We start from the raw sequence: 13,072 nt of genomic DNA on the forward strand, positions 1-13,072 counted from the left end.
TTAGGATCCATTTAAGGGTAGCTTCGGTCAGTTCCACTTGGCCAAATGCACCAGATCGAAGCCATATCTTTCTAGACATGCGATGCCCAAGCTTCCCTAACGTACTATCATCCAAAAATTTCACCAGTACCATGATTCAAGTTAAACTTGGTCTCTAATCCTAATTACCCTGCCGGGTTAGTTTGTTTTGGGTTACCCTGTCGGGTAAGTTAGTTTTGGAGGTGCCAGCATTCCCCTGACTTATTGGCCATTAATTTAAATTTTGGTTTTAGGTTTGTGTCGATTCTTTTTATAGTTATGGTTAACTTGGTGATAATTTTGTTGATTTTTAAAGTGTTTAGATTTTGAATTTGATTTAGGTTTGTATTTTGGATTTTGGTTTGGTTTATTCGATTTTATATAATGTATTTTTTCTTTAGGTATATAATATTGATTAAGTCCTATTTGCGTGGTTAAGCACGCTTTCGGAACCCAAGCTAGATTGGTTGATTTGTGTTGGGTTATTAATGATTTGAAGGTTTTATTTGAATTCGACTTATATCCTAGTCCGGTTTTATTATAGCATGCTTTTTGATTATTTAGGATTAAGTCTAGATTTTTTGATCTTGTTGTGAATTTTTCTAACATTTCTTTTAAATTGTTAATCTCATTTTTTAGTGATAAATTCTCCTCCTCAAGTGTTAGATCTTGAGTTGGATTTGAATTTTTGATTTGTTCCTTGAGGTTTTGATTTTCCTCAAGAAGTGATTTGTTTTCATTTTCTATTTTAGTTAATTTACTATTTAAACAGGAAATAATTCTAATTTTTTTTAAAATTAAAATATACCTCATTCGGGCCTTCGGAAACGAGTACGGTCTCGTGGCTTGTTTCGGTTCTGCACCGCTTCATCTTCCGACTGCCTTCTTTCATCTTCGCGGCCATCGCGAGGTGGCTCGATGTTTCCGCTCTTCTTCCACCGATTCGTCCGAGGAGTCGTCCCACGTTGCTTTGAGTGCCTTCTTTGGTTGGCTTTGGTTTGTCGAACTTCAATTTTGGGCATTCGTTCTTGTAGTGTTTTATTGCAGCCGTAGCAAGTCACGCTCTTTTGTTCCGAGGAGAACCGATCTTTTGAAGGTCCTTTTGAAGCTCTTCTTTCTCCTGGTGAATATTTTTCTTACCAAGTTCACCTGGTGTTCTTCGTCTTGAATCTTGGTGAATCTTCTTCAAATTCAGGCTTGCTTTTCTTTTCTTTGGTGGAACCTGCAAATAAAGCTATACCTTTCTCGGCTCCAGCATTAGTTTGTTCATGTAATTCTAATTCACAGAAAAGCTCATCTAACTTTAACTTAAAAAGATTTTTAGAAATTTTGTAGGCATCCACTATTGATGCCCACAAACTATTACGTGGAAAAGCATTTAATGCGTACCTTATTAAGTCTCTATTTTCCATCTGGTGGCCTATCGCATGAAGCCCGTTGAGGATGTCCTTGATCCTCGCGTGGAGCTGATTCGCCGTTTCACCTTCCTGCATTTTTATATTAAAAATTTTATTTAAGAGCAAGTCTCATTTGGTTACCTTGGCGTCGCTCGTTCCCTTGTGCAGCTCGATCAATTTGTCCCACAGCTCTTTAGCGTTTTTGTGTGGACCGACTCTGTTTAGTTCTTCTCTTGTTAATCCGCACTGTAGAGTGTTGATTGCTTTATTTTCTGTTGACGCCTTCTTCTTCAAATCAGCTGTCCAGTCTTCAGGATCCAGTATATTCCCGGAAGTGTCTGCTGGAATTTTATAGGGTCTCGTAACGCTCATCCACTGGTCGAAGTCTGTTTTGAGGTAAACCTCCATGCGCTTCTTCCAGTACGGAAAATCGTCCCCGTTGAAGAGTGGAGGTCGTACTGTGCTGAAGCCTTCTTGTTGGGACATCCTGTACACAGGTAAATAACCGAAAAAATATCCCAAGACTTGGTCTTGGATTAGTAGTGCGGGAAGAGAAAATAGTAGAAAAATCTAGATTGGTGTTGCACCAATTTAGATTTAATTGCAACAAAAATAAAAAAAATGATAAACCAATTTGGAGTTTAAGTGTAAAACTGAAGACCGGAAAAAAAGGAAAAAAAAATTTCACCCCCAGTCTGATTGGTGGTTGCACCAAATCAGAGCGGAACCTCGCTCTGATACCACTTGTAGGACCGTTAGATTCGATAGAGGGGGGGGGTGAATATCGATTCGAAAAGTCGAGTAAAAATACGCAGCGGAAAAGTAAATGAACACAGTTGTTTTTACTTCGTTCGGAGCCTGTGACGACTCCTACTCGAAGGCCCGTGGTCCTTGACCACTTTCGTTGGACAATCACTAACAATTCGAATATAATTACAAAATGAATACAGGGAATGCTAGTGAAACAAAGTAATACCGACAAGGAAATTAACTAAAAACCGAAGGAGCGCTTTGTCGGAGCTTTGTTGGTGTCGCAGTAGAGCAGCAGGACCAGCAGTAGAAGAGTTCTCATATTGATGATCCTGAAGCTCCTGCCTGGGGCTTCTTTTATATGTTGCTCCGGGCGCCTGGAATGTGACGTAGCTGCTCAAACCAAGATGCTCCACGTGGTGACGACTTGGCTGGATATAATTTGCCTTCCGGGCGCCCGGATTCCTTCCGGGCGCCTGGACCTCCGGGCGCCCGGACCACCTTGTTCCAGAAAACTCCCTTTTCCTGCAAAACAAAGTTAGTCCGAGGTAATATACATCCTGCAATATAGATTGTTAGCACATTTTATAATAGTATGAATTAGCACCAATAGTATGACTTAGATTCCGTCTTTCCGAGACCGGAATCTAGTCACGATCTCGACTTAGACATCCGAAATGGATCTAAGCCGGATCGACGCCTAATGTTCCCTTCCAGGGAACGCGTCCTCGCAGTCACTCCCCTCCAGTGACTTACCTCACTTACCTGCCAGACGTCCGGTCAGCCCTTCGACCCGTCTGGACTTCTTGCCAGCTATCCGGTCAGCCCATCGACCTAGCTGGACTTCGTGCCAGACATCTGGTCAGCCCGTCGACCTGTCTGGACTTATCCTGCACACTCGATCAGAGTGTTAGATAACGACGAACCTAACTTAACCTGATTTTTCATTCATCAAAACCTGAGTTAGACCGTTAGTGCTAACCGCACCAACACTTCCCTCACCCAACAATCCCTGACACCCGATATTCTCTAGCAGCGCGCAGGCTTAAAAGGCAAGAAAAATCATATAAAAAGGGGGGGCCTCTTCATTGGTCAGGTACACGCACATCCGCACGCATCTTCAGCAGTTCCTTTTGTTGGAGCAATCCCAATGGTCCGCGGGACCATGTGTTTTGGTGTTTGGGCAAAGGGTTTAAGTTAGGTTCACCCTTGTATTTGATATGTGTATTTGAGTTGTGCAGGTTTGCAGGATACACATGTGACTCAGGTTGATGGATTCGTGTCCGGTGAAGGATGGAGCATCCGAGGGACCGTGGATAAGGCAGCAAGGACAAGGGCCGAGGGAAGCGACTTCGAGGCATACGCGAAGGATGACATTGGAGACGAGCCACGGGCTTGTATGCATCCGAGGGACGAGAGCCAAAGAAAGTAGGCTTGAAGGCAAAAGGTTAAGGTTGCAAAGAAGCATCAAGTGAGTCTAAGGGTGAGGGTTCGAGTGCACGAGAGATTGTACTCGGAGTAAAATCATAGTTTTAGGGTTTTACTGTAGCAGTACTGTAGCGCTACTGTAGCAGTCGACTGCATGTTTTAGCAGTCGACTGGTATAGTCGACCAGGCAGTCGACTGGGAGCAAACAGAATACTTCTGTTCGTTCGGTCAGTGTGGAGCAGTCGACTGCTAGTTTTAGCAGTCGACTGGTATCGAGCCGTTGGAATGTAACGGTCGAATTTCCACAGAGGGCAGTCGACTACATGTTTTGGCAGTCGGCTGGTAGGCGGAGTTTCCAACCCGTGGCCTATATAACCAAAGCTTGGGAGCTTGGTTATAGTTGACGAAATTAGTGGTGGTAAATCCCACTACAAGAAAAACGTCATTCAACAACACTCAAACGACAACGGTTTTATACCAAACCGTTGTCTTTTTGCCTTTTAGCAACGGTTTTAACAAAAACCGTTGTCTTTTAGCATTTTTTTTGGCCTACGACAACGATTTTTAAAAATCGTTGTCTATTTATGTTTTTTTAAGACTACGACAACGATTTTTAAATGCTACAACACAGTTTTTGAAAACTGTTGTCTATGTGCCCTTTTTTTTGGGATTACGACAACAGTTTTTAAAAGCCGTTGTCGATTAAGTGATGTTGAATACTGGTATTTTTTTTCCTTCGTCGTTTTTTCCCCTTCGCCAATTTTTGCCCCGCTTTTTTTCTTTCCCTCTCCCCGAAAGTTTTTTTGCCGCCGCATTCCACCCTTTTATCTTCTCAATCCATCCCTCTTTTCTCTTTTCTCACAATCTCTCGCTCACCGGAGCCGCGCAGGAGCAGCAGCAGTCCACGAGTCCATTAAGGACGCCCTCACGGGCAAGACCTCCGACATGAAATCCACTAACAGTAAGTGTCCTCTACTTCTTCCTCCTGCATCTTCTCGTCGAAAACCCTAGATGCTCCACTGCCTTCCATCCTAGATGGGCCTCAGGTTCGCTTCTGCCATATGCGTCGCTGCCGCCTCAACTAAAAGGCCTCTCTATCATGCACTCTTCAACATGCGACTCAGTGATCAAACACAAACCCTAATGAAAACGAACCTGCGATGGAGGAAGAGATCTCTGCTGCTCTTGGACAAACTTCTTCTCCGCGTACTCGCCACTGTCACTGACACCCTTCGCCTCCCCGCCTCCCTCATTTTCAAATCATTTGTGGGGTTTTGTTCCTTACATATTTTTTATGCTTGTTTCTGCCCAAATAGAGTCCTTTTTGTGACCTATTTCTGGGTAAATTTTTGTCACAAAATCTTCAATTTTTTGACTGATTTCAGGTCGATTCTTAGGGCTTCCAGTCGTGAGATGTTGGTGTTCAAGCTTAGTAGAGTTTTGAATCTACTCATCCCTTTTTCAATGATTTCCAGCATCAATTTGGATTTTTCTGGTGAGTATAGCCTCCTGCTCTATTCCAGCTTTCGGTATATCAAGTTTAAAGATTTTTAAGAGCTCGATTTCAACCTCTAGTGTGAAATTGCAGATGGGTTTCGTGAGGTATACAGGCTGCCAAAATGGGAATTTTACCTACTTCGATTTAAATCTATTCACTGCAATGATTTAGCTCATGATCAAAGTAAACTTAAAGGATTAATCCAGAGCCTATGGGAACTTTCTGAATTCATTTTATTTAAGGTATTCTTTCCTTTAATGGTCATCCCTTTAGTTTTCTTTGTATCAGTATATTGTTATGTTACATATCTTTTTTTTGTGGGAATACTGAAGCTAGTTACATGATTATCTGTCATAATTGCAAATAAAACTAAATTTTTATGTTTGGGGTGTTTTCTGTTGTCAGTCTTATTATTGGGGTACTTTCTGAATTATTTTTAGAGTTCAACCATGTGGAAGGAAAATGCATTTGGTAAATATATATACAACACGACAAAATATGTTGCTTGTTCTTGTGTTGGATTTATTATTAATTATGTTTTTTTTCATGGTGTTAAAATATATTCTAGTTTGCATTTTACTGCTTCACATCAACATATATATCTATATATATATTGACTTAAATTTTCTTGCAGCATCATTCTATCAGAAGACTGAAGCAAGGCAATCTCACTCTCCTTCTGCCATTGTCATTGGTGGTGGATTTGCAGGGATTGCAGCTGCTCATGCACTGAAAAATGCAGCTTTTCAGGTGTTATGTCGATATAAATTAACAGTTTTTTCAGTTGCCTTTACATATTAGATTCTAAGTTCTGATATGAATGTAGTGTGTGAAGTGGCTGGGTAATTTGTATCACATGGAAGTTTATTTTTTATTCCTTAGGTTGTGCTTTTAGAATCTCGGGATAGAATTGGTGGTCGAGTTCACACTAACTACTCATTTGGTTTTCCTGTTGACATGGGAGCAGCCTGGTATGCTTCTCTTTTTTTGTGTTTTTGTTTTCATTCCTTCTGAAGAGGATTGTGGCCAGCCTTCAAAATTTCAGTGACTAGAAGTTTTAATTTGGACACTTCAGGTTGCATGGTGTCTGCAACGAGAATCCATTGGCATCTTGGATTGGAAGACTTGGTCTACCAATTTATCGAACTTCTGGTGACAATTCTGTCTTGTATGATCATGACTTGGAGAGGTAATGGTTAACTGAATAACTAACAGATATCACTGATCATGGAGACTATAATCTTATGGAGACAAATTTATTTCTATTTTTCAGCTACGCACTCTTTGATGGTGATGGACATCAAGTGCCTCAAGATCTAGTGGAAAAAGTTGGTAAGGTGTTTGAAACCATTCTGGAAGAGGCAAGTTCTTTATTAACCTTATATCTGCAGTGTTGATAACTTGGAAATATTTCTCTTGTGAAATGACTATTCAACGTTTACAGGCTAACAAACTCAGGTATGAAACAAATGAAGACATGTCTATAGCACATGCTATTAAGCTAGTCATGGAGAGGCATTCAATATGATGCATTATTAATGAATTAAGTCTACTTTATGAGATTTCAGATTTTTTTTATTATTCATAGGCATTTAGTTTAGATCAAGTGACATTTCTTTATCTTCTTCTTACAGGTGGAGTTTGAAGGATTAGGAGAATTAAGAAGCGAGGATGAAGAAGATGAAGGATTAGGAGAATTAAGAAGCAAGGATGAAGAAGATGAAGGCATTTAGTTTATCTTCTTTCTTTATCGACTTGGTCCACTTCGATCCAAGTACGATGCAAACATGGCAAGGATGAAGAAGATGAAGGATTAGGAGAATTAAGAAGTAGTGTTTTGTTACTCTTCTAGTGTTGTACATGGTAAAAGTAGTTCAAATGATCCAACTCTTCAAAACTGGATATCAAGATTAGGATGTTGTGTTACTCTTCTAGGATTAGGATGTTGTGTTGTTCTACCTTTGTTTTAATAGTGTCGTTGTCATTTTGTTGGCTGCTTTTGAAATTTCTTCGGAATCTTGTAAATATTATTTTTGAATGTTAGAAAATTATATGTTAAATTTTATTTACAAATTTAGTATTTTGAATGATTTATAATACTAGAAAATTGTATAATAAATTTTAATATTTTTTTTATTTTTTATCAAAAAAAGATAACGGTTTTTCACTGTTGTCGTAAATAGTTTAAAACTATTGTTGAAGACCCTGTTATTAAAGGTAGACGCTCAAAGACAACGGTGAAAAATTGTTGTCTTTGAAGGAAAAGACAACAGTTTTTCACCGTTGTAAAAACTGTTGTCTTTGTCTTCAAAGACAACGGTTAAAAACTGTTGTCTTTGAGTACCCCCTTTAACAACACAGCCTTTAACAACAGTCTGAAAGGGGCTACGACAACGGTGAAAAACCGTTGTTGTAAGGCTTTTTTCTTGTAGTGTCCTAATTAGTAGTCTACTTGTTCTCAAGTGTTTGTGAGTGTTGTGGTGAGGTTTCTCCACCCACAAGGAGCTACTTGAGATAGCCGGAGTTTACCGGGGACTAATCCACCGACGGATCAGGATCGTCCACCTCAAGGACACGCCGTGGAGTAGGAGCCCTAATCTCCGAACCACGTTAAAGGAAACGTGTTAGCGGTTTGCTTGTTTTTCTTTCCTTTAGTGTTTTGCTTGTTTGTTTTTGTTTGTATTTCTGCTGCGCATACTAACGAGTGTAGGAAGCAATCGATTTGGGGGTACCGTCTATCCAACCCCCCTTCAAGCCAGCCACCGATCCCTTACAAGTGGTATCAGAGCCAAGGTCGCACTTCACCGGACTAATCGTCGAGAAGAGCAAATATAAGAAGATGACCGGCTTGATAGAACCGCCAAAGTTTGAAGGCGGAGGTTTATGGGACATCACATATTGGATGATGAAGATGGAAGTCTTCTTCAACACGGATTGGGATACCATGATGGTGATCAAGGAACCGTTCGAAGTCCCAAAAGATAAGAAAGGGAAGAAGCTCCGACCACGATATTGGACGGAGGAGCAAACCTCGAGATCGGAGGCAAACAATAAGGTATAATATCAATTTTAATTGATATGTTGCCTTCTAATGTGATGAGGTGTGTAGGTGAGTACGAGAATGCTCATAATTTGTAGAGCAAGATAAAGAAGGCTCAATGGGAAGAACTCATGCCTACACACGAAGAAGAAAAATCCGAAGAAAAAGATGAAGTGGTCCAAGAGGAGAAGAAGGACCAATCGGATGTGGAGACCAATTCAACATCAAAAGAAGAAGAACCCAAGGAGATGGGTTTAATTGCTCAAGTTGAGGAGGAGCAAATGGAAGTTGAGCCATGCTCAACATCCGAGGAGGAGAAGGAAGATGAGGCATTATCTACATCCTCAAGAATTGAAGAAAAGTCCAAGGCAAGTGAAGAAGAAGAGGTCTTAGAAGTGTTCAATCTAGCAAGCACCTCCACCGAAACGAAGTCAAAGGACCACATAATTTGCTTCGGGTGCAATGAGAAGGGACACTACAAGAGTAGGTGTCCAATGGGTAAGAAGAAGATAAATCCTAAACCCGTTCAAGTTAATTTAAACACTAACAAGGGTTGTAGGAATGAAGAAGCACAAAGAAGTAGAATGCGCATCGTATGCTTCACATGTGGGGAGAAGGGACACTACCATACAAAATACCCAAAGAAGAGGGAGATCAAGAAGCTTGCGCATTTAAAGAAGTGGGAGAAGAAGAAGAGGAGCTTAAATCAAGGGGGAGCTTCAAGGGTAAGGGAGGTATATCCTAACTTGAAGTTTAATCCAAATTTAAACTCCTCCATGCATGTTAGAAATAATTGCTATTATTTACCCATGCATAATTTTGGCTTTAGATATCATGATAGAAATAGGATAATTGTAGATCATAACCCTAGAAGACCAATTCATGATAAATCAAGAAATGATAGACCTAAGGAGAACCATGACATTAATCCCAAGAAGGGGAGACATATACTTAGAAAAGGTAGGTCTAGGAATGTCCATTGTGGACATATTGATTCCAGGTTTAGGAACCTAGAAAGGGAAAATCAAGCTTTGAAGGCAAAGCTTGATCGTTTGGAGAAAACCCTAGAAAGATTCAATGTTGGATCTAAGGGTTTGGGCATGGTGTTGGGTAGCCAAAAACCCAACAATGATAGATCGGGTTTAGGATACCGATCTAATTGTTGGAGTGTATACTGAAAGCCTAAGCTTTTGTAAACATTCATTATGAATAAAGAATCACATTTGGTCAAATTGTCTACATTTGTTTGTAGTTTTTCATTTAATTTATATTGTAGATAACATAGTATGTGGTGTCACATGCAGAAGATGATGTTATCAGTACCTTATGAATTATAAACAGTAGCTCACGACCAAAATGGAAAGGAACAAACCATTAGAAGGTCGTAGTGTAATTAGGTATTAGTTTATCTTGACTATATAATTACACTAGTACACTTAGAGTGTATTGAGTAGGACCATTTGAGGTCGTTTCTTTTATACTGACTTTATAAAGGAATAAAGACCTCAGTTATTATGGAAGTGTGTGCTCTTAATCCTAATATAATAACAAGCATATATATTTGATATTTATTTCTTTAATTTATCAATGGGTGAGATTTAGTTCGATGAATCAATAAACCCGATAAGTTGGGAAATGATATCACTTATAGTGTGTGTTGTTGATTATAGAAGGAAACTGTGTCCTAGAGATACTAGGTTGATAATGTCCCCAAGAGGAGCTCATAAAGATTGTCATGTTAAACTCTGCAGGTGGACTTAGTCTGACATGACAATAAGGTTGAGTGGTACTACTCTTGGACTTAGATATTAATTAAATGAGTTGTCAGTAACTCACTTAATTAATGGACATTCGATATCTTAAACACAGGGAGACTAACACACTCATAATAAGAAGGAGCCCAAAAATGTAATTTGGGATTGGTGCGGTAGTTCAATGATAGTTCTCTAGTGGAATGAATTATCATTGATAAAATTAAGTTGTGTGTTCGGGGCGAACACGGGATGCTTAATTTTATCGGGAGACCAAAACCAATTCCTCCTCTCGGCCCCTATCGTAGCCTCTTATTTATAGAGTTCTATACCCACCTATACCCACCTTCTATACCCACCCAATGGGGGCCGGCCAAGCTAGCTTGGGAACCAAGCTAGGGCCGGCCTAGGTATAAAATTGGGTGGCCGGCCCTAGCTTGAACCCAAGCTAGTAGGGCCGGCCAAATTAAAATAAAAAAGAAATTTAATTTTAATTTTTATTATTATGTGGAAGATATAATTTAAAGAGAATTAAAATTAAAATATCTCTCTTGTAAAAGATCTACAAAAGATTAAAGAAAGAGATTAGATCTCTTTCCTTATTTGTAGATTGGAGAGATGTTTTATTTTTTCTTTAGAAATTATTCACATGTTGATAAAATTAAAATTATAGAAATTTCCTTTTATCAACCATGAAGAGATTTTAAATAGAAATTTTATTTTTTAAAATTTCCGGAAACAAATTAGGAAGTTTTAATTGTTGATTAAAACTTGTCCAATTTGTTCTCCAATGATGTGGCCGGCCATGAGATTGTAATTAGGGAAATTTTATTTTATTTTTCTCAATTAAATCATGTCAAGGAAATTGAGGAAATTTTATTGTAATTAAATTTCCTAATTTGCCTAGGCCAAGGAATATAAAAGAAGGGGTGAGGGTGCCTTCAAGAGATAACCCTTATTATTTTCTCTCCCTCTTTTCCTTGGTGTTGTGGCCGGCCATCATCTCTTCTCTTCTTCCTCTTTGTGGTGGCCGAAACTTTCTATTGCTTGGAGCTCTTGTGGAGGCCGGAGACTACTTGGAGAAGAAGAAGAAGAAGGAGAGGAAACTTGCATCTCTTAGAGCTTGGTTGGTGTTTTCTTCTTCCTTGGTGAAGCTTTCTTGTTTTGGCCGAACCTAGCTAGGAGGAGAAGAAGGTGCTTGGTGGTTTCTCATCTCGGAAGATCGTTGCCCACACAACGTCCGAGATTAGAAGAGGAATATGGTAGAAGATCAAGAGGTTTTTCTACAAGGTGTAACTAGTAATTTTTCTTTCCGCATCATGCTAGTTATTTATGGAAATAATACCAAATACAAGAGGCTTACGTTCTAGAATTTCGAATATGTTTTTCGATGTTGTGTTCTTTTGTTTTTTCTTTTCCTTGTGATTTGATTGTTCCTTTTGGTTAACCTAAAGTTATTTTAGGAAATTAAATATTAGATTTCTATAAAAGGTTTTGTCTAGTCGGTGGTGGTTGCTCCCATATCCAAGAAGGCCATGTGCCTCGCCACGTCAGTACTGGGAACCAATTATGAAAATTAATATTTAATGGAATTAATAACTTAAGGAGACTTGGGTCGAACGTGTTAAGTTCCGCAGGAGATCCAAGTCAAAACCTAAAAGAACAAATAGATTAAGTTTTGGATCAAACGTATTAAGTTCCGCAGGCGATCCAAAATTTAATTTAAAAGAGCATATGGTAGCTAGGAAAAAGGTTCAGACCTTTGTACAAAATTTTTGTACAGTGGAACCTATAGGTTTTCCGAGTAGCAACCAACAATTGGTATCAGAGCTAGGGTTTTGCCTCTGTGTATTTGGTATTTAGTTTAATTATGCACATGTAATACATAATTTAGGCAGGATAATAGTAGGATGTGCTAACTTTGTGGATGCAGGATCCAACTATTATGGCTTTTAGTTATTATGTGTGTGATTGGACCCTTGGACATGTCAAGGGCATTTATTTGTGTGTGCATGATTGTATTCAAATACAGCAGGTGCTGTATTTAGTTTTATTAGGATTTTATTTTTGATCTAGACACATGTACATTCCTTTTATGGAATATAGGATCAAAATGTAAAATTCTATTTATGTCGCGGATCGAATCTTGCAAAGCGTGGAACCTTCTGAGGACCAGAGGCGCAGCGGAACTAGGAGCAAGATGGATGCGACAGCTAGACCCGGTGGCGGTGGCCAAATATGGCAGCAGCTTGGGATGACAACACACGGAGGATAATTAAAAGCCATAATAGTTGAAAATTAAATTTTCTATTTATTGCTTTTATATTATGCTGTGTGTGCATGTTAGTTTACAAGTTTTAGTAGGCTAGCATAGTTAAAATTCCTCATTTATAAATAACTAAGTGGGAGAAGGATTTTTAAATAAATCCCATGGTCTCCATTACTGGTTTGTAAGTGATACAAACAAGCTTGCGCGTTGGCTCTGAGTGCCTTCCTCCATAACGGATGAGCTTGTTTGCGGATCACTAGAACAGACTTCCATTTATGGATGACTATAGGAAGTTAATTAAGAGCGTGTGATCTTCCCCAACGGAAGGGGCATAATGTTATTAATGGACTTAGTGTCAAGTAATGGTATACACTTAGACACATCTAATAGTATCCTCCCCAACGGAGTCACTGCTATTATTTATATGACCAAATGATACCAACTATTAATTTTATTTGTCAAAAGTTAGGTTGACAAGATAATAAAATTAATGGGGTTAAAACCCTCCTTTTACAAATGTTGAATTTGTATACGTCCACACTAACGTGGCATACAAAATTCACGGTGTTATGAGGTGTTGGTTAATTTAAAATAGTATTGTTTGAGGAATCAATATTATTCTAAATTTAGAATTCTGACCAAAAGTTATTTGTGATTCTTATGATGACTTTCAACCCACTGTCCATCATACTTCAACAGAATAGACTTACTGGACCTAATTATATAGATTGAAAAAGGAACCTGGACATTGTTCTGACTGCTGAAAGCTATAAATTTGTACTGACTGAACCTTGTCCTAATGCACCCACTGGTGAATCTACCCAAGAGGAGATTGAATATCATAAGAGATGGGTAAAGGCAGATGAGATGGCGCGGTGTTACATTTTGGCTTCAATGTCAAATGTATTGCAACATCAGTAT

At 39.1% G+C, this 13,072-nt stretch overlaps 1 protein-coding gene across 3 annotated transcripts; it reads left to right on the forward strand.

Moving 5' to 3' along the window:
* The first annotated feature begins 5,007 nt into the window (after positions 1–5,007).
* LOC122017314 (polyamine oxidase 3-like) lies at positions 5,008–6,758 on the forward strand. Of its 3 annotated transcripts, none has more exons than XM_042574894.1 (6): positions 5,008–5,088; positions 5,726–5,841; positions 5,974–6,062; positions 6,167–6,280; positions 6,365–6,452; positions 6,536–6,659. In XM_042574894.1, the coding sequence occupies exons 1-6, from the start codon at positions 5,058–5,060 to the stop codon at positions 6,617–6,619; spliced, it is 522 nt and encodes a 173-aa protein (XP_042430828.1). In that variant the 5' UTR covers positions 5,008–5,057; the 3' UTR covers positions 6,620–6,659. The 3 variants fall into 3 exon arrangements, with proteins under 3 accessions (XP_042430828.1, XP_042430827.1, XP_042430826.1); XM_042574893.1 differs by lacking the exon at positions 5,008–5,088 and adding an exon at positions 6,726–6,758 and having other exon boundaries at positions 5,596–5,841; positions 6,536–6,549; XM_042574892.1 differs by lacking the exon at positions 5,008–5,088 and having other exon boundaries at positions 5,596–5,841.
* The last annotated feature ends 6,314 nt before the right edge of the window (positions 6,759–13,072 follow it).

Source organism: Zingiber officinale, chromosome 8B, assembly GCF_018446385.1.
Source record: "Zingiber officinale cultivar Zhangliang chromosome 8B, Zo_v1.1, whole genome shotgun sequence".
Taxonomy (NCBI): domain Eukaryota; kingdom Viridiplantae; phylum Streptophyta; class Magnoliopsida; order Zingiberales; family Zingiberaceae; genus Zingiber; species Zingiber officinale.